This window comes from Diadema setosum, chromosome 12 (assembly GCF_964275005.1).
Source record: "Diadema setosum chromosome 12, eeDiaSeto1, whole genome shotgun sequence".
Classification (NCBI taxonomy): Eukaryota; Metazoa; Echinodermata; class Echinoidea; order Diadematoida; family Diadematidae; genus Diadema; species Diadema setosum.
Genome location: NC_092696.1, coordinates 5,628,430 through 5,650,253, shown reverse-complemented (window position 1 = coordinate 5,650,253; position 21,824 = coordinate 5,628,430). Strand labels below are relative to the sequence as shown.

Here is a 21,824-nt window from a genome sequence, read left to right as displayed (position 1 = left end):
TTTTCAATATGGCCGCGCCCATGGAGGCCAAAACTAGCTTCCAGAGAAAGTCAAAATCCAAAACCATAGCCGTCAGAGGTACAAGACCTTCACTTCACAATGGCCAGCTTCTTGTGTCAACCGGCGTCCCATCACTCGACCATCTGTTAGGTAACATATGAGTGGAATAACACATCAAACTTGTTTATATTGTCTGTATGACTGTGGGGTGGTGACAGCGACAGTCTACAGAGGAGGTACAGTAGCCTGACTAGTAACCGCTCACCCCTTAGCGCACGAGTGTAGTTGATGATGACCGCGAATATCTGCCCTACATTCTCGAATACGCACTGCACGCACTGCAGTGCGCGTGTGCGCAATGCTAAGAATTCGATGCTCAAACAAATTGCAATATTCAAAGTATTCACGACTATTTTATGATGTTTAAATGCAATTAGCCACATCTGGAGATTCCCGATGGCCGGAAAGGTCTCGTCTACTGAAGTTAGTGAGTAGGCCGTGATTTTTTAGTTAAAATCCCGCAAAGTTGAGATAATTCGTACGAATAGGGACTAGTCGTCGACCTGACAACCGTTGGCAAATAACTGAACGATAGTAGTGTACGAATTTACGTGGACTTGCGTACGCGAACAAAAAAAGTTCGAAACTCGTACAGAGATGGCTCTTGACTAGTTACCGCTCACCCCCCCCCCCCCACTATAGTACGTGTGTACAGTATGTGGCGCGTGCGCTTTCAGACCACTGATTTATTACCTCCCCCCTCCTCCCCGCTAACTATCCTCTTGGATTTCCGACGAAGTGGGAGGCCCCCGAAAATTGATTTTGAATTACAAATGTATAATTAAAGCAACTGACATTTAATGCATTCCTCTATTGTGACATTGCTATAAATAAATATATAATTATATACATACATATAACTATATATATAATACATGTATGGTTACAACTCGATCGTTATTCATAAGGTTCGTTAGTCCCAAAATGAAATAAGGTTTCAAATAAAAATGTCCCCGTCTCTCGAGCATTATATCGAGTTTCCCGAAGTACACGTTCCAGGAAGTCAAAAAAGGAAATTGCAGCTACTGAAGCAATATGAGGAGATGATTTCATAACTCTCATGAAATCCAAACAGCGGAAAAGAGAGTTGAAGAAAAGAAAGGAAGAGAAAGAGAGAGAAACAAAGGAAAAAAAGAAGAAGGCACAAAGACATTGAGAAAGAAGAGGGAGGATCTAAAGAAGAAGATAGAAGAGATGAAGTTGGGTACAGGAAATAGAAAGAAAGATCACAGAGATGGGATTGTAATGAGGATAGAAGAAATGAACCATATATTAGTATATAGAACAGAAGGAAGAAATGAAGTTGGAAGAATCTGAGTGCAAAAAAAAAAAAAAAAAAGAGAGAGAGAGAAGTGAGCTTGGAAGAAGAATGTAAAACTAGAGAGAAGAAAACAAAGAAGATGACTCTACGAAGAAGAATAGCGTAGAAGAAAAGAAAACAAAAAGAAGAGGAACAAAAAGGAAGGAATTGAATCAGATGATGTTAGATATGTATGTCCAGCATGCAGGAAAGAAGAAGCCGTAGAAGATCAATGGGTTTCTTGTGATTTTTGCGACACATGGTTGCACTTGGAATGCAGTGAACTAAAAAATAAGGTTGAAGAAGACATATCAAAATACATGTATCGGTGTCCTTTCTGCTGAACTGAAAGGGGAGCATGATCGCAGTCTCTCTCTCTTCCCTTCTTCCTTTTGGATAACACTGCGTACCAGTGGAAAAAAATGATCTTGTTCATATTGTATTGAAATGGAATTTTCAAAATGATATTTTGAATAACTGTATATTCAAAATAGTGTTGAGGTGTGTGTAGATTAATTGACTTTTTCTTTTCTCAGAAGTAATAATGTGCGTCGACATTATAAAACAAATAATACGTATGAGCGAGCGGCTGAGAAACACAGGTATTTACAGGACTCAAAAGTGATACTGCTGTTCTGACTATATCCCATATAATATTTTTGCTGTATATATTAAAAAAACATATATATATATATATATATATATATATATATATATATAGTTATACCACTGAAGTTTGTTTTTATGCATCTTTATTTCAGACATATTTAACGAAAATTATTAATATGACCGAAATTTTAAGCACAAACATACTCTTGCATTCGTAAGATTTATTATCATAAGTATTACATGTTTGAAGGTATACAATGTTTGAAAAGATGGCCAGCCTTGCTGTAGATTTGCCTGTTTATGAAATGTTTGTAGATACTTTTTTTATAATAACATTTTTCGAAGTGCTCATAACTGGTATGTTTTTATTCTTTTTCAGCATTCCCTAAATTCACCAGAATGTCTGGGGGACTTTCCATTCAATATAGTAAAAGCTTGTGTGGTGAACTGTACAAATATGTATACTTCTAGTCCTTTTTCATATACTTATAATTAATTCCATGAAAATTGGGATGCAATGATCAACAAGAGATTATATCAATGTGTGATCATAAAGGTATGAGGCAATCCCCCCCCCCCCCACCTCCTCCTCCTCCTCCCGCTGAGCGAGATTGTCGGCCCTAACGAAATAATAATTTTTGCATGCATGAAAAGTCAGTTTTCTTTTCGTAATTACGCACCCCCCCCCCCCCCCCCCCGCCTCCATAGGGAAAAAAAGCCTGGTTACGGGCGTGGTTTGCCTCCATGATATCCAGGCAATCACACTTTGGTATTTAGAGGTTCAATTTAAACATTACGTTTTATCAATGGTGGCCGATTTGGGTGAATCCTGGCGTTATCAACGGTGTTAAGATAATTATGTTTACACCATGTTGGTGTAAGAATTTTAACACCCTGATTTTGCCAGTTTATAAGTTATGTGACCTTGAAATCAAAGTCCACACTATGGTATAAAGGTGAAATTTATTGTTTTCAAGCTATATGTTTCTGTATTTCGTAGAATGATGTATACTGATAAGTCTTTTGTTTTATGGAAAGTTTTGAGCCTAAAACCAATTTATGCCAGTTCTGAAATCTATACTGTAGGCCTACAGATATTGACAGAGCACGCCGTCTAGGCTTTTAATGGATGGGTGATATAATGATGTTTATAACGAAAGCTTTGTTGAAAAAGTTGTGAGACATTTACATTACATATAATTGAATGGATTTCTTTGTAAAGTTCCTTGTTTGCCACGTTTGTGCAACTTGAAATGATCTTAGAAAAAAAAATGGAAGAAACAGAAAGCAAGAAAAGAAAAAGAAAAAAGAAAAGGAATATTAGAATAAAACAGCGGAGGGCACTGGTATAATGCACGTGAATTTATTTGCATTGGATCTATTCTGCGTTTTAGATGTTTTAATAATTGATCGCTTTACATCAAAGACCTCACGAATCATTCAGCTCAGTACATTATGAATAATGGCTATTTCATAACTTGTGTACGGGGGAATCCTGTTCTAACGAGATCGGATACAACGAGAATCCGCTTATAACGAGATAAATCGTCCGGTCCCAAATAAATTTGCATGTTAGCCTATTGGAGATTTGGAGTTCCGGCTATTGCGAGATAATTTTCGGGCCTGAAAACAGAGAAAAGCAAAGATGAATTTGTGCGGATTTTTATACAACGACAACTTATTCTCTACAATGGGCAAAATCACGCTTTATTTCAAAACCAGAAAAGGTTAATTCTCCGTCAATTATTTGAACTATCGTTTCGTGCAAACAGACTAACATACCGGTAATAAAAATGCCAGTGCCAAACAGAAGCAATCAAGGTGATAACGGCGCCACAAGTTCATAAAGTGTCTTTCCGAGGGCCGTGATGGAATAGCATCGGAATATTTAGACGCTATAGCCTTCGCTATTTATGCCGAAATGTTATCACAAACGCTACAATTCGAATTAACGTTATCTAATGGCTTAAACAAGAAAAAATGGTGTATACAGTATATGTTTACGTATCCTAAATGTTTCCAAAGATACGTAACGAGAATATCTGTGAGCGGCGAACACAGCGAATTGTATGTTTTGGGAGCTTTGAACATGTTCAAAAATCCTTTGCGATGGAAAGAACTGCTTGTTAAAATTAAAACTGTTCTTGAGTTTGATCGCAACCGTTACCGAGCCCTGACGAAAGTTACAATCTGCCATTATTCGCTGCTTTTGCAAACATTGGCCGCTCAGTTATACATTAACGTAACTTTGATAAGATGAATTGAATTAAATGTCAAAATTAAAATGCGATGGGATTGTATGCTAAAATTTTAAATAAGTCAACTATAGCCCATCGAAATACAAGTACTATTTCACTCGATTTTGCAATCCACAGTTAGCCGGTATCTATACGTGGTTTTCGTTTTCTTATAAAACGGCATTGACCCATCAAAGTCGTCTGGTAAAACATTCACGCAAAGCACGCATTCAACCTCATGGCTCATGCATCACAACCGAGAAGCTGTTTCCCTGGAAGAAATAAAAGATGAGAGTGTAAATTGTGGTGTAAACTTTCACCATAGTACACGTGGTTTATATCAGTAATTTGTCATAGAATGAAGGATACATTCGGATTTTACTCACAGCTTTCACCCACGCGAGTTACGCTATAAAACGCAGCGTTGATAGCGCGATAGTCTTTACCTGTAGTTGCATAAATTTTGCTTCATCTCTCTCTTTCTCTTCTCAGATGTGCAGATTGATCAGCATGGGGCTAACAAAAGGAAGGCCCCATATACGATATGATTATATGACTTGTCAAATCTGAAATATTTGATAACATGTGTCTAGAACAAAAATAATTGTAATTATCGCGAGAATGCTCTCATTTTCCTGTCGCATTTCTTGTTTTTCTGTTCAGCAATATGACGTCGTCACAATAAAATGCAGATAGCCCAATTTTAATAGAGCATTTATAGATAAAGTGTAAATTCCACAAGCGTTCGGATACAACGAGAATCCGGATTTGACGAGCAAAATCACCCGGAACCGACGATCTCGTTATAACGGGATTCCCATGTATCTATAAAATTCTATTTTCGCAACTATAAATAAGCAGACCCGTCTTCCACATAATAATAAATACGACACAATCATGTCCAATGCAGCATACTTACACAATAAAGAAAGTGAACAACAACAAACCGAACATTAATGTGATATTAGATTGTTCGAATTCGGACATGGAAATTGAATACAATTATATAGAATATCCACCACACCTATGTTTATCTCAGCGAGCCTCGGCACACGTGTTGGCAGACTTGCCCTTTGCTAGTTAGCATCATTCAGAAAGGGACTTGTCATCATTCAGAACCTTGTAATGTTCGGCGCGCGCGCCATGTATTATAGTGAGCGGCTACTAGTCAAGGGTGAGCGGCTACTAGTACAGGATGTAACGACGAAGGTATCGCGCGTTTATTCCGTTATAGGACTTCGTGAGCAGATGATCGTAATATACATAAGAAAGAGCAATATCGCCAACCACATTTCACAGGATTGGATCGGGAAGAAGATAATTTGGTAAAGTTATTCACAATAAAGTATCAAAGTGAGCGGTTACTAGTCAAGCTACTGTACCGTTAGTGCACCAGTTTTCAACAGGACCCAGATTTCGACACCCAGCAGATAATTCTTATAAAATTTTATTCTCAATACAAACGTCTGACTTCAGCAATCAACCAAGTTATCAATCACATTTCTAGTCTTATATAAACACCGTTTGACACTTGTCATCATAATCCGACGGTAGAATATTTAGGAGAAAAGCAAGACGGTGTCAGCAGAAATGTGAATGTCAGCCATTTTTAGGGGTTCAAAACAATATGACGCATTTTGTATACATCGCCGTAAAATGAAATTCACCCGTGCCGGTTATCTTGCTTTAGTATCAGTTTGTTTGCCAAATCTTGATGTTTGATTTCATAATCGTCTTTAGTAATATCATGGCTGAATTTGTGATAAATGAGCAAACTTGTAGAAAGAGTTGGCTTTGAGAATGTGGCACCAGATTTCGACATTCCCATATCAAGACACGTTATAGAGGAAACAACAAGTTCTTGCGCCGGTATGATTGCTAGTTTGCGTCCACAATGCAGTGTACGCGTACTGTACGCGCCATGTGATTTCTGTGTGATGCGCGTTGTGATTGTGTCGAAAAATGATGCTGGGTGTCGAAATCTGATGCCAGCGACGGCGTGACGGAAATCGCTAAAATTGAACACAAGTGCATTCAAATTGGAATTCGTTTAAGGCATATTATTATTGGCCTTTGTAGCTCAGCTTCATGCCGAAATTCCGAGGTAAAACGGTGCAGTATTGATGGTAAACAAGGAAATGTGCTAAAGTGTCGAAAACCGGTACCCTTACTGTAACTGCGCATTGTAGCAGATATGATCATGACAGGCGAAGTATAGCGCCTAAATATCAATATAGAACCGCAAAAATTCTGTAATATGAAGACTTACAGGTGAAGTTATAATGTTGAAGACTGACTGCGTTCAACTTTTGGTCCTGTCAATATTCCATTTCTGCTCGAATTGATGAGTTAAATACGACTCGGTCGAAAGAAACTTGGGAGAACGACATCTTATACAGTCAATGGATTTGAAACTTGTGCGCATGCGCTGTCCGTCAATTCATCTGTACAGCTGTAGCTTTATGGCAAGGCCATATCATACTGTTGTGGCAAACCCTCTCGCTGTATATTGCGTTGCTTTCTGGGTGGGTACGCGCGCAGGCCTTGTCAGAAGGCTAAAAGCATTGCGACTCCGCCCAGCACATGAATATTTACGTGCGCAGTGTACTGCATACTGATTTCGAAAATGGTGAATGGGATGGGGAGCTAGGAGATGGACCTGTAAAAAAAACGTTTTTTCAAGATCATTGGACCAGTGTGAACAAGAACAAGGTGAACGTATGGTAGGAATTAGATAAGAATCTTATGTATACTATAAAAGTAAGTTTTTTTCTAGTGAAATTCGAAACTTACGGAGGCGCGAAAATCTGTGACAGACTGTGTATGTTTTTCAAGCTTACCGATATAGCACTCTATTGACTCAGGACGCTCCCTCAGTGTGTAACTGTGTACACGGAGCGTCCCGGGGTTACCTAGGAGGGTGTCTAGTGTAACCGCAGCAGGGACCCCAATACGTACCGTAGTTTATCTATGTTACTGTGTACAGATACAGCGCCCCGCACCGGGGTTAAGTCTTACCCTGCCCAGCTGAGCGCAAAGAAATTAGTCGCGCTAAACTATCCACTTTTAGTTTTACAGTATAAGCCTCTATTTCATCTCTGTCTGACTATACTATATGCACGTCTTGATTCATGGCTATAAAAAAGAAAAGAAAAGTGTCTTTGTTCATGGTTGTTTAAAGTGCATTGTTATTGACATATTGACATGTATTTGTATCGACAGGTTTTCATTGATGCACCACATAGGCCTAGTTGGGCTGTGTGGGCCCTCGAACTATATCTATAGTACTACTAGGCCTATTACGAGCGGGGGGATCCAGGAATTCCGTAAAGGGGAGGCGCCTTTACAAAATTAAAGGGGGGTGCTTGTGCCCCCCATTTTTTCCTTTTATTTCATTTGTTTTAACAAAAAAAAAAAAAAATGGGGGGGGGGCGCTGGTGCGCCCCCTCCTGGATCCACCACTGACGACTACTACTCATCGACCACTTAGTTTTTTATTTCAAAATAAAATTAGAAAGCTCTACCTGTATCTTTCATATATACACTCAAGGCAGAAAATACCGCAGATTCATATCCCGGGCTCAGATTGTTGACTATTGCACGCACAGAATTCTCAGCGACAAACAGAAGTGACATTTTTTTACTGTGCATTGGTGCAAGCTCATCATTTTTATCAACCGCCTGTTCTCCCATTGATAAAGACCGTAAATCTAGTGAATCCTCGGTGAATAGCAAAAGATGTGGTAACAATATACACATATATTTACTAATGAGCATTTTCTACTTCCTCCTGTCTCCTCAGGTAATATTTTGTTGTGTCCCCGTAATTTCTCTTGATTTGTATTCATGTTCGAATGTTCCAGCGTATTACTACTATTGTGCCCTGTCCCACTTGTACTTTTGATTTTTTATGCAAGAGAGCCATTAATTGCACAATGGTGGTGGATCTAAAAGTAGGTAGTTGCTGAGTAGTACAATACACATTTCTCTATTATGAATTGAAATGAATAGAATTCAGAAAGGCAATGATTTGTGTGTTCATATGTCTTTTTTGTCCCAAAATTATTCCTCAAAATCATGAGAGAAATGCCAATTTTGAATTATGCTAACTTCAATCACTTTGTTTATATTCCTTTTCTATCCAGGTGGTGGATTAGCAGTTGGTACTGTTCTCCTTGTAGGTAAGTGATGCCATGAAATAGTAAGTAAAATGCTTTAGGGAAGAGCTAGGATCAGTGTCAAGAAAAAGGAGGAGGAGGACGAGGAGGAGAAGGAACATGTACGGCACAAGTTTGTTAAAACTTTCAAAGATAAAATGTCATATACAATGGAAGAAGTGCACTGTCACAAAAGAAAAAGATGGAGGAGGAGGTGCACATATAGGACCTATGAGATACTTGTTGTAACTTTGAAAAATTAGATGTCATAAACAGCTTAGACCAGCAGTGACTTACATAAGAAATGGTGAACATCTAGTGGCATTCTCTTTGGAGATCTGCAAGTAGATGGTTGTCTGTACTCCATACATGTAATAATTATGCAAAATGGCACATTGCAGATTAATTAGGATGACCAGTTGTGGCAATTGATTAGCTTTCCCACAGAAATGGAGCATAAATTTTATTGCAGCATTAATTGATTTCAGGCCTCCCAACCATTCTGAAGTTGGAGGAAAGAAACAGAATTTTAATCATTTTCAGCTCTTTGTTTCAATAGGATTTTTCTTGACAATGTTTCTACACTCTTTGATTGGAACCGTTCTTTCTGTCCTACTTTTGGTCCAAATCATCCCTATTTTTCAGTCAGAAAGATTTGGAGGTCTGTAATTATATTGCAACTAGTGACACAATTAGAGGCCATTATATAAGATGCATCACGCGTTACCCCCGGGTACCGTTGTACCCCGGGGTACCACGTTGTGTAGCGCCACCTCACGTCCACTCGAGGACAGCCGCAGAGAAATGCATGCACTGTGTGTACGTGTACATAGTCATTGCCGTGCCACTGCATGTTATACTATGTGTGCATGGTATGCTGTGCTAGCAATAGCGTATGCTTCAGTGCAGTGCAGTGTAGTGCAGTGCAGTGACTAGCGTGCGCTAGCTCCAGCACCAAAATAATTTCCCACTTTTTGGCACCCAGGGTAACCTTAAAAAAAATAATAATAATAATTCAACAAAATGGCTGATTTTTATTTGGTACCCCAGGATACCATTTATGTCATCATATATTATATATGTTAATAATTATATAAGGCATTGAGGTAAGGAAACAGGTATATATTATTAAGAAAGAGAGAAAGAGAGAGAGAGAGACATGGAAAGACATGGATGAAGAGAAAGATAGATAGAATGCTAAAATGTTTTCATTTCTTTTGCTCCGTTCAATTCCAGAGGAAGACACATTTGGCAGCTATGCCAGTTTGCTGCTCCGCTATTTCCTGGCTGAAGGCATAATGAGTGGTCATGGACTAATGGTAGCTAGTGCAGAGGAGCAGCCAAAAAAGTTGCTGAAGGTAAAGTCATTTGCTTTGCATGCAGCAAATGGAAACTTATGATATTTTCACCTTGCAAACGTATATTTCTATGTGTGTAGTGTTGTTCACACACACCCTGAATTTAACGTTTTTTAAACTCTAGTTTACTAATGCAATGCAAAAGACATTAATTTGTGTTTGTGGACACACACAACAAAAGTGTTAATTATTGTGATCCACGTCATGATCCAAATATTGACTTCGCTTATTATTTTTCAATTCTTTTTAAATGTCGCGACAATTTTCCCTGAGCGGTGTATGTGAGCGGTATGTGAAGAGAAACTTAAGTCTTTTTAATCCCACAGTGCAATGTGCCACAATAGGTCCATACACTTGGAAGCCAGGGGTCACATTCTGGTCACTGTTGATTTTTGTTGTCGTTGTTGAAACATCTAGATAAACTTGACTTTGACATCGTGATGCAAAAAACGTTAATTCATGAATGGTGGATGCGGCTATAGTCTTTCACTTTATAAGCATGATGTTTACCATTCTATGTGATTTTTTGTTTTCATCATTGAGGTTTATAGTCGACACTCTTGAATCCCCAAATAGGTTTAATATTGATAGAGAATATATTACTACTATAGGCCCTTTGTAGTATTATATGAGCTTGGCATTGTAATGCAACAATAGGGGATAATTCTGGAGGATCTGCAAGTATTGACTTCTTTGAATGATGCAAAAGTCTTCCTAACATGTTTTATTTTTGACAGAGGTTACCACGCCCTCTAGAGGATGACCAGAACCAGGCTAGTGGAGGCAAGTCAAACCCCTCGGCTCAGGGTGAACGAACTCCAGCTGGGACAGGGGAGCAGATGAAAATTGCATGGAGATATCAACATCTTCCACAGCACCAGGTTAGTAACTTACTTGAGATGTTTACAGAACTTATATAAACTGTAGATTTATTCAAATTAACAAAACTCTTGTGCCAGGTTGTTTACATTGCACCTGATTAACAAATTGCCCTACATTGATATAAGTAGGCACATAATTAATTAGTGTTTTATTCAAATTAAGGAAATGCTTGTGTCAGGATGTTTTTACTGCAACTGATTTACAAATTGCCCTATGTGGCTACAAGTAAAACACTGATTGATGCTGTGCTTATTTATGTCGATGTTGGGCAATTAAGAGTTTATTCCATATGTTGAATGATTTTGTGTTCTCATCTTCAAAGAACAGCAACACCAAAAAGACAATAAAAGGACACACTGAAATAAAGAGGGCTTGATCTACTTTCGTCAGTTGTGTACCAAGGCCATGAGGCATGGAACAAGGCATAAATATTATATGGACCTTGACTTTCATCAAGTCATACATGTAGTTCGTTTCACTGTGGTGTTTGGTGTCAGAGCTACATGTCTTCATTTTGATGTGATTGGGCCAATATTTTGATTTGATGCATGATTGTAAAAATGATGCTTCCATGGATTTCTGCATTTATCATTCTTGTCAGATTGTGGATCCCTCCAACCAGTTTGGGCACAGCTACGATATCAGTCGGACCATAGAGGAAGGGAGGTTGGGGGCAGCAAACTGCTCCTGCTTCCACCTCCAGACGGGACTAATTGGCCAAGCGACGGACTCCGAGTGAGCATTTATCTCGTCTCCTTTAATACTGTATACGCCATATATTTCGCGAGTCTAAATTTTCGCGAATTGTGATTAAATTCGCAATCGTGGAGTCTTGTACTGAACGGAGAATTGTAAACACATACGTCACATTCACATTGGGATCAGAGTCAATATTTTCGCATACCAGTCTTTTAATTTCATGAATAGCACATGACTCGCGAAATTCGCGAAATATTCAGCATATACAGTACTGCTAGCCAGCCTGTCTAGGTGTCTACATCGGTGACACGACGTTTGCTCCTGCGACAATTGCTGCGGTGGTATTTTCTTAAAAGGACTTAGTGTTAGGATTGTGATAGGATTTTAGGTTTAGTTTGATATGAGGATTAGGATTAAGGATAGGGTTATATTTGTGGGTAGAATTTATAATTGGCGTAGTGTGCAGAAATTTCATGGGAGCAATTGTCGCAGGAGCAAATGTCATGGAACCATCTAGATCATACAGTGCCGGCAGACCTTGGAGAGATTCTAGTAATCATGCCAAATTTATCAGTCCATTCTCCTTTGTTCCTCATAGATTGCATTCTCTATCAGCCTTGCAGTATGAGCAATGTAACAGCTTAGGACTGTAAGCCAGAGGCAGTGCAGTGTAAACTGGATTTTATACCCCCCTCCAATAAAAAATTATCGTACAGATTGACATAACCAACCCAACCCTAAAATATCCCAGACACTGCTTTTTGAGGGGTTGTTTTTTATACCCCCGCCAAACGAAGTTTGAAGGGGGTATATAGGAATCAGCGGACGGTCGGGCGGTCGGTCCGTTGCAAATCTTGCGTCGTGAACTACTTCCTCAGTTTTCAACCGATTCCCATAGAACTTGGCGCAGATGTGTGCCTTGGGTTGTAGATGTGCAAGACGTATTTTTTGACAGTACCCAAAAGTACGTTGCCATGGTAACGGCATATTATGGGCAAAAATGGGTACAAATCTTGCATCGCGAACTCCTCCCACAGTTTTTGATCAATTTTTATGAAATTAGGTACAGATGTTCATCTGAATATGTTAATGTGCAAGACACATATTTCCGCAGTGGAAAAAAGTGCATTGCCATGGTAACGGCATGTTATTGGTAAAATATAGGGCAAAATGCTTCATGGCAAAACTGCTTCATCAGTGTTCTTCCAATTCTCATGGAATTCATATTGAATGTTTGTCTTAGGATATAGGTCAGCATGACACATTTCTTGACAGTGACAAAAAGTATGTTGCCATGGTAACAGCTCACATATTATGAGCCAAAATGATGGAAAATTTTGTGTTGCAAACTACTTCCTCAGTTTTTGCCCAATTTCCTTGAAACTTGGTACAGATGTGTGCCTTTGGTTGTAGATGTGCAAGACGCATTTTTCGACAGTATCCGAAAGTACGTTGCCATGGTAACGGCATATTAATGGCAGAAGATCAAGGAAAGATCTTGCGGATTTAACTACTTCCTCAGTTTTTTGACCAAAGCTTATGAAATGTTGTTTTGACCAAAGCTTATGAAATGTTGTTTGGCGGGGGTATAACCAGTCGCTGTAGCGACATTTCTAGTTTATTATATTTTGCTATCGATATTGGTTATAATCATGCTGCCTTTGCATCATAATTTGCAGTGGAGAAAGCCCCAGGAGTGTTATGGACAGCTTCCCACCATAAAGTGTGTGAGTTGAGCAGTTTCAGTGAGAGTTGAACCGCTTTTTCCTTTTAGCACGCATAATACCACTTCTGCGGGTGATATCTACTCCAGTATTAAGAGAATACAATATATATTCATTGATTTGTTTCTCTCAGATGTGAGGGAATTTCCCTGAACCCAGCCTACCGGAGTTTGTTTGGTGACCTGGAGAAGGCTATAGAGGAAGGCGGATACAGTCTCACCCCAGCTGCTGTCAAGGCACAGGTGATATTACAATGTTTTCCTAGAAATGTTGTATGTTCTCAAAAAAAAAAAAAAAATAGATAAATAACAGAACCCCCCACAATGATAACTTTGAAAATAGTGAATCCATCCAAACAGATTCAAGTTACGAAACTGTAAAACTTGAAACTGTAACTTATTCCCCACATCTAAACAAAAAAACAAAAAAAAAAAAAACAACAACATCCGATTTGCTTCAGTGGTCAAAGACATATGAGGATCTTTGTAAAGCATGTCAGGAATCCCTTCCCTCCATGTCCTGTCCAATTGTGTTCACACAGTAATATGCAGTTTCAAGAGCATCCAAGTGCTTAACTTGAAAGAAACAGACTCATGACATGCTTTACAACGATCCACATTTCTCTGTGACCACTGAACCAAATTGAATGGGGTTTTCTGCAAAATATTGGTAAGATGAACATTATATTTTAGACCCTGAAATAGCATTCAGACTGTTCAATCATACTGAAAGTTATCAATGCAGAAGTCTGATAATTGTATTTTTGTTTTTGACGTGCTGTACAGTCAATTCTGTCTATAGCAGCCACTTAGGGAGGTGAAAAGAGTGGCCTCTATAGGCAGGTGGCCACTATATTCAGGTTCTTTGACATTTTGTGTGAATCACATGCATGTGTGTACGTATGCACATGTTTCATGGATTGAACAATGATTGATCACATTATTACACACTAGCGTGCTGACAGCTAGCAAGCTTTTACGAGTGCATCACGGGCGGATCCAGGAATTCCATAAAGAGGGGGTGCCTTTACAAAATTAAAGGGGGGTACATTACCATATGCACCCCACTCCCATTTTTATGCCTCCGCCACGAAGTGGTGCCGGAGGCATTATGTTTTCGGGTTGTCCGTCCGTCCGTCCTTCCGTGCTAACGAGAGTATGCTTGTGTGGCTAGGAGAACAATAGTGCACAATAGATGGCCTTTATTCCGTCAGGCTTGTGTGGCTAAAATTTTTGCTTGTGTGTCTATTTTAACAAAAGGGAGAACAAAGGGGTAGACACACAAGCATATCACCGTGAGGTCGTCCGTCCGTCTGTCCGTCCGTCCTTCCGTCTGTCCGTAATGAATTTTGTGGACAAGGTAACTATCGAATCCTGTTGAGGTATCCTAATGAAACTTGGCATGTATGTGTATTAGGGGGTGAAGTTGTGCCTATCAACTTTTGGGTGCACATGCTCAAGGTCAAAGGTCAAAAGGTCAAGGTCAAATACATAAAATTTCACTATTTCCACCATATCTATTGAATGCCTGAAGATATTTTCTTGAAACTTAGTGTATACATGTATTACCCAATTAAGATTCTCTGGTGAAAGTTTGGGTCATGAGGTCAAAGGTCAAAGGTCAAAAGGTCAGGGTCAAATACATAAAATTTCACTATTTCCACCATATCTATTGAATGCCTGAAGATATTTTCTTGAAACTTAGTGTATACATGCATTACCCAATTAAGATTCTCTGGTGGAAGTTTGGGTCATGAGATCAAAGGTCATAGGTCAAAAGGTCAAGTAAAAATATGAAAACTTCTTTTTTTTCTCTCCGTACCTTGGAAAATTGTTCAAGGTATCGTCATGGAACATAGTATATACATGTACTGACTGGAAGTGATTATCTAGAGAATGTAGGGTTCATGGGGTCAAAGGTCAGGGGTCAAAGGTCAAGTGCAAGACTTCAAAATTTTACTACTACCCTCATATTTATGCAATGCCAGCAGGGTTTTTTTTTTTTTTACACTTGGTGTATGCGTGTGTAACCTAATAGAAATTCTCTGGAAAGTTTTTTTTTAAATCTTTTTGCCTCAAAGGTCAAAAGGTCAAAGATCAAGTGAAAGTGCTGAACTAACTTTTTCCTCCATATCTCGGAAGTGGCTCAAGTTACCTTGAAACTTAGTACATATTATGCATGTTCTACCTGAAAGTAATTATCTTATGAATTTTAGGGTCAAGGGCCAGATGAAAATGGTAACAATTTACTATTCAATTTAGAAATTGCACTTTTTCTCCACACCTGTACCTTGAAAATTACTCAATGCCTAAATGTATGAATGGGTCAAAGTCAAGTTAAAGTCCTTAAATCCCTAGATACATGCTCTCCTATTCATCCAATTAAACCTACGTCAAGGAAGGTGAACATTCAACACATTTGTGACAAACTTGTCATTCCAATATTTTGCCAATTTTGTGAAAATGTAATCACACAGTGTCCACATGTACTATCTAGACCTATTGGGAAAATCATGCATTATGGCGGAGGCATACCAGTCGCCAAAGCGACATTTCTAGTTTCTTTTTATTTCTTATGTTTTAACAAAAAACAAATTAAAGGAGGGGGTGCAAGCGCCCAGTGCGCCCCCACCTGGATCCGCCACTGCATCACTATGCCTGAATTAAGGTTGATTGCAACAGTGGCTATCATTGAACTGTTCCTTGTGCATGACTGGCACAGGTGAAAATTTGTCGTGTGATTTATTTTCTGTTGACATCAGTCATCATTAAGATAAGCAAAATTTACAAGAAGTTATGACAGCTGTTGCCAAACTAATTCTTAGTTTTTATCCTCAATCTCACCCTCAATATAAACAGAGTAGCACTGATCGTAGTGTTTTACGGATTGGTCTCCACTCCCTGGCCTCTCCTCTGTGGGAGGTGGGCGGGAGCTCTGGTAGTCATGGCGACGGCCAGGCGTGTGTAGATTTATGCAGATTTCTTCATGCTCTGCGGGGTCTCCTGAGAGTCTCATTGGCAGCATGTGTAGTTACCATGCCAACACACCTGTTTCAGGTATTGTATTAATTTGTCTTTTTGTTTTGTTTTGTTTTTTGTTGTTGTTTTTAGAAGTAGGAAGCACAAGTTTGAAATTAATCAAACTTTAATTTAAGTTTAAATTCATTTAAAATCAAAGATTCTATTTATATATCTTTATATTAAATTTCAGCAGCTTTTTTTGCTACATTAATGAAATTTAGTTACAGTTCACTACCATTACAACAAACACTGTTATAATGGGACTCTTGTTACAGTGAAGTGAAAATTCAGGTCCCAAGATTTTATCTATATATCTTTATATTATTTATTGTTCTGCTCCTAACAAATTTTCAGTGTAATGAAAGAAAACTGCCAGTCCTGGGGACTTTGTTATAACAGGAAAACCTTTATTAGGATTTGTTTTAAAAGTAAAGGCAATAAAGCATGTACGCACATACCAAACAAAAGCCCAAATATGAATACCAGGTAGTCGTAATAGATGTATTGAAATCCTGATGGATTTGTTAGTGTGCATTTCAGAATCATTCGGGGGTATTTGAAGTCGCATTGGTTTTAATCATGAATATCAAATTTGATCAGTATGTTTAGGTATGTTCTTCCTTAATGATTATTTAGAAGGGATGGTAGGCCTATATTTTTGGTTGAGATGGGGATTCAGGTTTTAACTTTCTGTGAGATAATTAGAAACTATGTATATGAAATATTCAAGAACCTACACTTCTAAAAGAAATTCAGAGTTTATTTGATGAAAATCGGTTTTGAAATGGCCGAGATATTAAAAAACGAAGATGTCCTAATAAAAGGTTTGACCCACCTTTTATTAAGACCGCTTTATTTGCCTTTGTTTTGAATACCATTTAGAAGTGTGTGATCTTTGATATTTTTAAGTGGTTTCTAATTATCCCGCAGAAGTTAAAACATAATTCGTCATCTCAACCAAAACTATACCATCCCTTTTAAAAGGCAAGTGAATATTACTTCAAATTTTATGGGATGCAATGTTTGTAGCAGTTTGTCTAATGTGTCTAATTTGGAGAAGACAGTTCCTTACCTCGATATTCAGGTATTTCAAATAATGAAGATTCAACCTTTAACATCAATGAATGAAGCATCGGCATGAAATTTATGAATTTCAATGGGCAAGAAAGAAGATTTATGTTCAATAATGAGCAAGAAAGAAGATTTATAGTCAATTTGCATAATTACATCACAATACAGTGAGAAAATATTGACTGGTCATTATTTGTGGATATTGCCCTGAAGGGTTTGTGTTCTGAGGGTGTACTGCTCTTCTTGCTCTCAGTTTGTCCTTGTAGCCCTTTCTTCAGCCTTGAATGGTTGTTATCTTCTTACTCTTTTTTCCCCTTTTCTCCTCCCCCCTCCCCTCTCCCCTCCTCCTCTTCCCCTCACCCTCTCCTCTCCCCTCCCCCTTTCCCCTCCCCTCCCCCCCCCCCCCCCCCCAGGATGGAAGCACAGTTCGGAAGGTAGAGAGGTTGTGCGACTCGGCAGTCCTGCTGGAATCATTCGCCGGTTCTGACATGGAGACGAACCCTGCCTACAAGGAATATCATGGTAATATAAGAAGGTTCTTGAATGGGAGTGTCAACGGTCCAACTTACCCCAAATTGCTAGAATGAATGCCTCTAAATCCCATACTACCCTCCCCACCACCCCATATTCATCCATTCCAAGGTCCTTGTGGTAACTATGTCAAAATATTTCATCCAGTTACATATACCTCAGTTCAACAGTGTAAAAAAGATGTTAATTTTTATCACGGACTAAACCCTTGGTCTGCCATGCTGTGGTTAACTGTATTACAACACCTGACTTGACTTGTGATTTAGCGTACTATTTAAAAAATATATGCATCGGTGTATATACACAGTATATATATATATATATATATATATATGTGACACTATGTACTCATTAGATTCACATATTCTGTCCTAATGCCCATAGAAAATAGGTATAGAGTTGAAATCAAACTATCTTGTCAATTCTACATTTGATGCCTGTCTGGTCTTTTCTGATCTTAGTCATCCATGTATCTGAATGTTGAATTCAAGAAGAATATATTGATGTAAATATTTGGAGGAGAGATGCCTTTCCCAATTAAACTAAACAATACTTAAAATGTGTGTTTGCCAGGGCTGTTTCACATTCGAAAGTTACCACGGCTGAACTCCCTGACGGCCTGTTTACCGGACTCAGTAGATCTCGCCTTCAAACTGCGCAGGAAAAAGCTCACGATAGAGGTAAGATCATCAAAGCATTAGAATAAAGAAATATGGATTATATTCATCTGATAGCCAGGATTATCAGACATTTGAGAGTAAGTTAGGAGCTGCTCCATTTATTAGATGGTGAGAATACAATCATAGTGTCGTCATTAATTCCCCTTCGTACCGTTTTCTGGGTTGGTTGTCCCCGAATGACCAAGCATGCAGTTTTATCTGTAAATCATTTCTTGTGTTTGATGTGCTGGAGACTAAGGAGAGGATATTGATTCTTGATAAAAATACAAAAGTTGACAATTAAAATATCTCTCATACTTTTTAGAAAGTAGGTCCACTGGTATGGGTTTGTAGAGAACATCATAAATGTTCCAATATTAATGCAGTCAACCTTGCTTATGTTGAATCCAAAGGCAAATCCAAAGTTACCAGAGAATATCCTTCGTCTTACATGAATTTGTCATAGACATCTGTCATAGACAGAATTTTCCTGTGTCTTGGACAATTTTTCGACTTGTGTGAGGACGACTAAGATGAGGTTGACCATTTGTGAATATGAAGTGAATGTAATTTGGAAGCAATGCTGTATGCATAAATCACATACATGTTTTCAGTGTCATTCCATGATTTGCAATGAGAAGGATCATTTTTTAATGCTGGATCAAGAGTTTCTTTCACTCATCTCACATTCCATTTCACGTCTTCCTTTCTCCAAATCTTACAGAAGCTGCATCTACCTCCCGACCTGTCGGAGACGGTGAGTCGCTCCCAGGAGGACCCCGCCAAGCTCGCAGCGAGAAGTGCCGCAGCCGGTGCCTTTTCCTGCGCTTCCTCGCTCTCGGACAGAAAGCTGGACTTTTGACGCTGGAGAAATTTTTAGTGATCGTTCCAAGTCTAACCCAAAGCAGGCCGTCATACGCATACGCACAAACACCTCAGGAGGCCAGCCACTTTTTCACATGAGCGCATTTGAACTGGCAGCTCTCAAAACAACTGCTCTGTATTGACCAAAAAAAAAAAAAATGAAACAAAAAATTAAACAAATGAAACGAGAAATGTATCATTTTAATGAGAAGAAAATTGTCTTTATTTACATGATAAATCACTGGCTTTCAATTCATTCAGTGAATGTAGCATTAATCAAGTTTTAACAAGCAGCTGCATAACTGCTTTTGCAACTACTTGTACCAGGATGGGATACAATGGACTCCCGTTATAATTAAGTCCTCAGAACCGGAAATTTTCTTTCGTTATAACCGAATGAATTAACAATGGAAGAACATGGAGATGATAATGTTGTGGCCTGAATTTTCATTTTGTTGTGACCGGAATTTTGTTATAACCGTGTTCGTTATAATGGGAGTGCACTGTATCTCGTATGTGGCCTCTGAGGGCGTTTATGACGACTATGAGATATTTCGCATCTGGACTGATATGGGTTAATGGATTGTTGGTTTGATGCCAGTCCTTCTGGAGTCTTTCTCAAGAGTATATGGTGTAAAACATCTGAGCAGAGTACTCTGTGGGTAAAACGTCCCTGGCCTTGTAAATGAACTATTGCACACGAGGGCATTATTCGGATTCTGGTCTTGACTTGCAACCATACATGTTTTGATGGCTGGACCAGTGCCAAAACTCACCTAACAAAGAATACGAGAAGAAAGCCACTCTGATTGTTATTCATATAAATTCTGAATATATGTCTGTCTGTCTGTCTGTCAGTATGATCTACATCGAGAATTATAAACTAGTGGGGTGCAGTTTAACTACCAGGTATTTGCTGAGTTTAAGCATTGGAGGAACATAAGGAAGACATGTCGTAGCAATGTGATGTACATGCAAGATTTCATTCGTACCCTCCTCTGTTTATTTATTTTATGCTTCAAAACATGTCGTCTTAGACTTCAAATTCTGCCAGCAGTAAGCTATGCCATCAAAATTCTTCTTTCTTTTTTTTTCTAAACAGATAATATCTAAACATGTCCTAGCAATGTGATGTACATGCAAGATTCCATTCAAACCCTCTCCTTTTAATTTATTTTATGCATCAAAACATGTCGTCTTAAACCTCAAATTCTGACAGCAGTAAGTTATGCTTTCAAGATTCTTTTTTTTTTTCTAAACAGATACCATATTTTTTTTTTTTTTGTATTTCAGCCAAATCAATTTCTACAAAGGTTTTTCAGTTTCAATGTCTACAACGTTGTCAGGGTATCTTGCTGCTGGGTTGTACCTGTAGCTTGTTTCTTTGTAAAAGAGTTGCCAGGATTTGTCATCATTTAACACTGAAGATATCATCAAAACAAACTTATTTCAAGGCCAAACTCCCTATTTATTCAGTAAATCTCAGAGATGATGCTGCCCTCTTGGTTAGGCTTGGTACTAGTGTCTCTGTCCGCTCACATACAACTCTACCAAACTAGTTTTTGTGTGTATAAATGTACATTGCAAAGAATATTACTGTATGTCAATAGTAATAAAATGTTGACAACATTATAGCATGAGTATGTTCCTGTCAATTGAAATTTGCATATATGTGAGTTGAAGATGGAGAGACACACTATGATGAAGTGATATTATAATCAGATTTACTAATATTGACAACAGTGAATCAATATAAACTAGAGAAGCACTCTGAGAGCGCAGACCTCTAACTGCCAAGCAGCTACTTCATTTCCACTGATATCCTGCTCTTCCACAGAGATCAGTGAGTTCTACCCATACGTACTAGTATACATGCTGAAAAATTTTCCAATATAGAAGCTAATTGTTACGTCATAAACCTTCAGCTGCGCGGCGCACCTTGCCCTAACAGAAAGTAGAGCACGCACTTTAGTGCGCGTATAAAAACCTCAAAAATGCGCAGCTTGAACTCTCAAGTTCATTGACCCCACCTGCCAAAATATCAAAAATTCTTCATAAAATCCATAAAAAATTTCTGGATCACTACCAAAATTTAATCATCTGTTCTTTGCTTCATTCTCAACCTTGTTTTTCCTGCAAGTTTCATCTAAATCCATGCACAAATTTTTGAGTTATTTTGCACACATACAAACAAACAAACAAACAAACCAACAGTAATGAAAACATAACCTCCTTCCTTGGCAGAGGTAACAACACAAAAGTGTTGGCTACAGACCCACATCCAAACACGTCAGAAATGGGCCCCAAATGTTATATTACTGCCATCAACTTTTCACTCCTAAATGGTGCACACCTTTAGGACATAGCGTAAGTGTCTTCACCACAGGATTCACATACCCAAAATGCTGTATTTCATTATAGCACCAACTTCCAAGTACAATATCTAAATAGCATTTTTAATAAATACGCTACTGAAGTTTTAAAGCAACGAATGAACACTTTCTTGATATTCAATGTGTAATTCAGTTTAGAATATATCAATTTAGAATTCGGTTATTTAAAAAAGATATCTAAATCTAACACTTTCTTGATATTTCAATGTGGCATTCAGTTAAAAAGATATCAGATCTAACTGTATTTAATCCACAACATT

General features: G+C 38.4%; 1 protein-coding gene across 1 annotated transcript; it reads left to right on the top strand.

Annotated features, from left to right (window-relative positions):
• Positions 1-8: 8 nt before the first annotated feature.
• On the top strand, positions 9-20,803 carry LOC140235615 (elongator complex protein 4-like). The gene is made up of 10 exons (XM_072315621.1): positions 9-150; positions 8,352-8,387; positions 9,600-9,721; positions 10,459-10,602; positions 11,205-11,338; positions 13,160-13,268; positions 15,885-16,082; positions 17,531-17,639; positions 18,222-18,328; positions 19,032-20,803. The coding sequence occupies exons 1-10, from the start codon at positions 9-11 to the stop codon at positions 19,167-19,169; spliced, it is 1,239 nt and encodes a 412-aa protein (XP_072171722.1). The 3' UTR covers positions 19,170-20,803.
• The last annotated feature ends 1,021 nt before the right edge of the window (positions 20,804-21,824 follow it).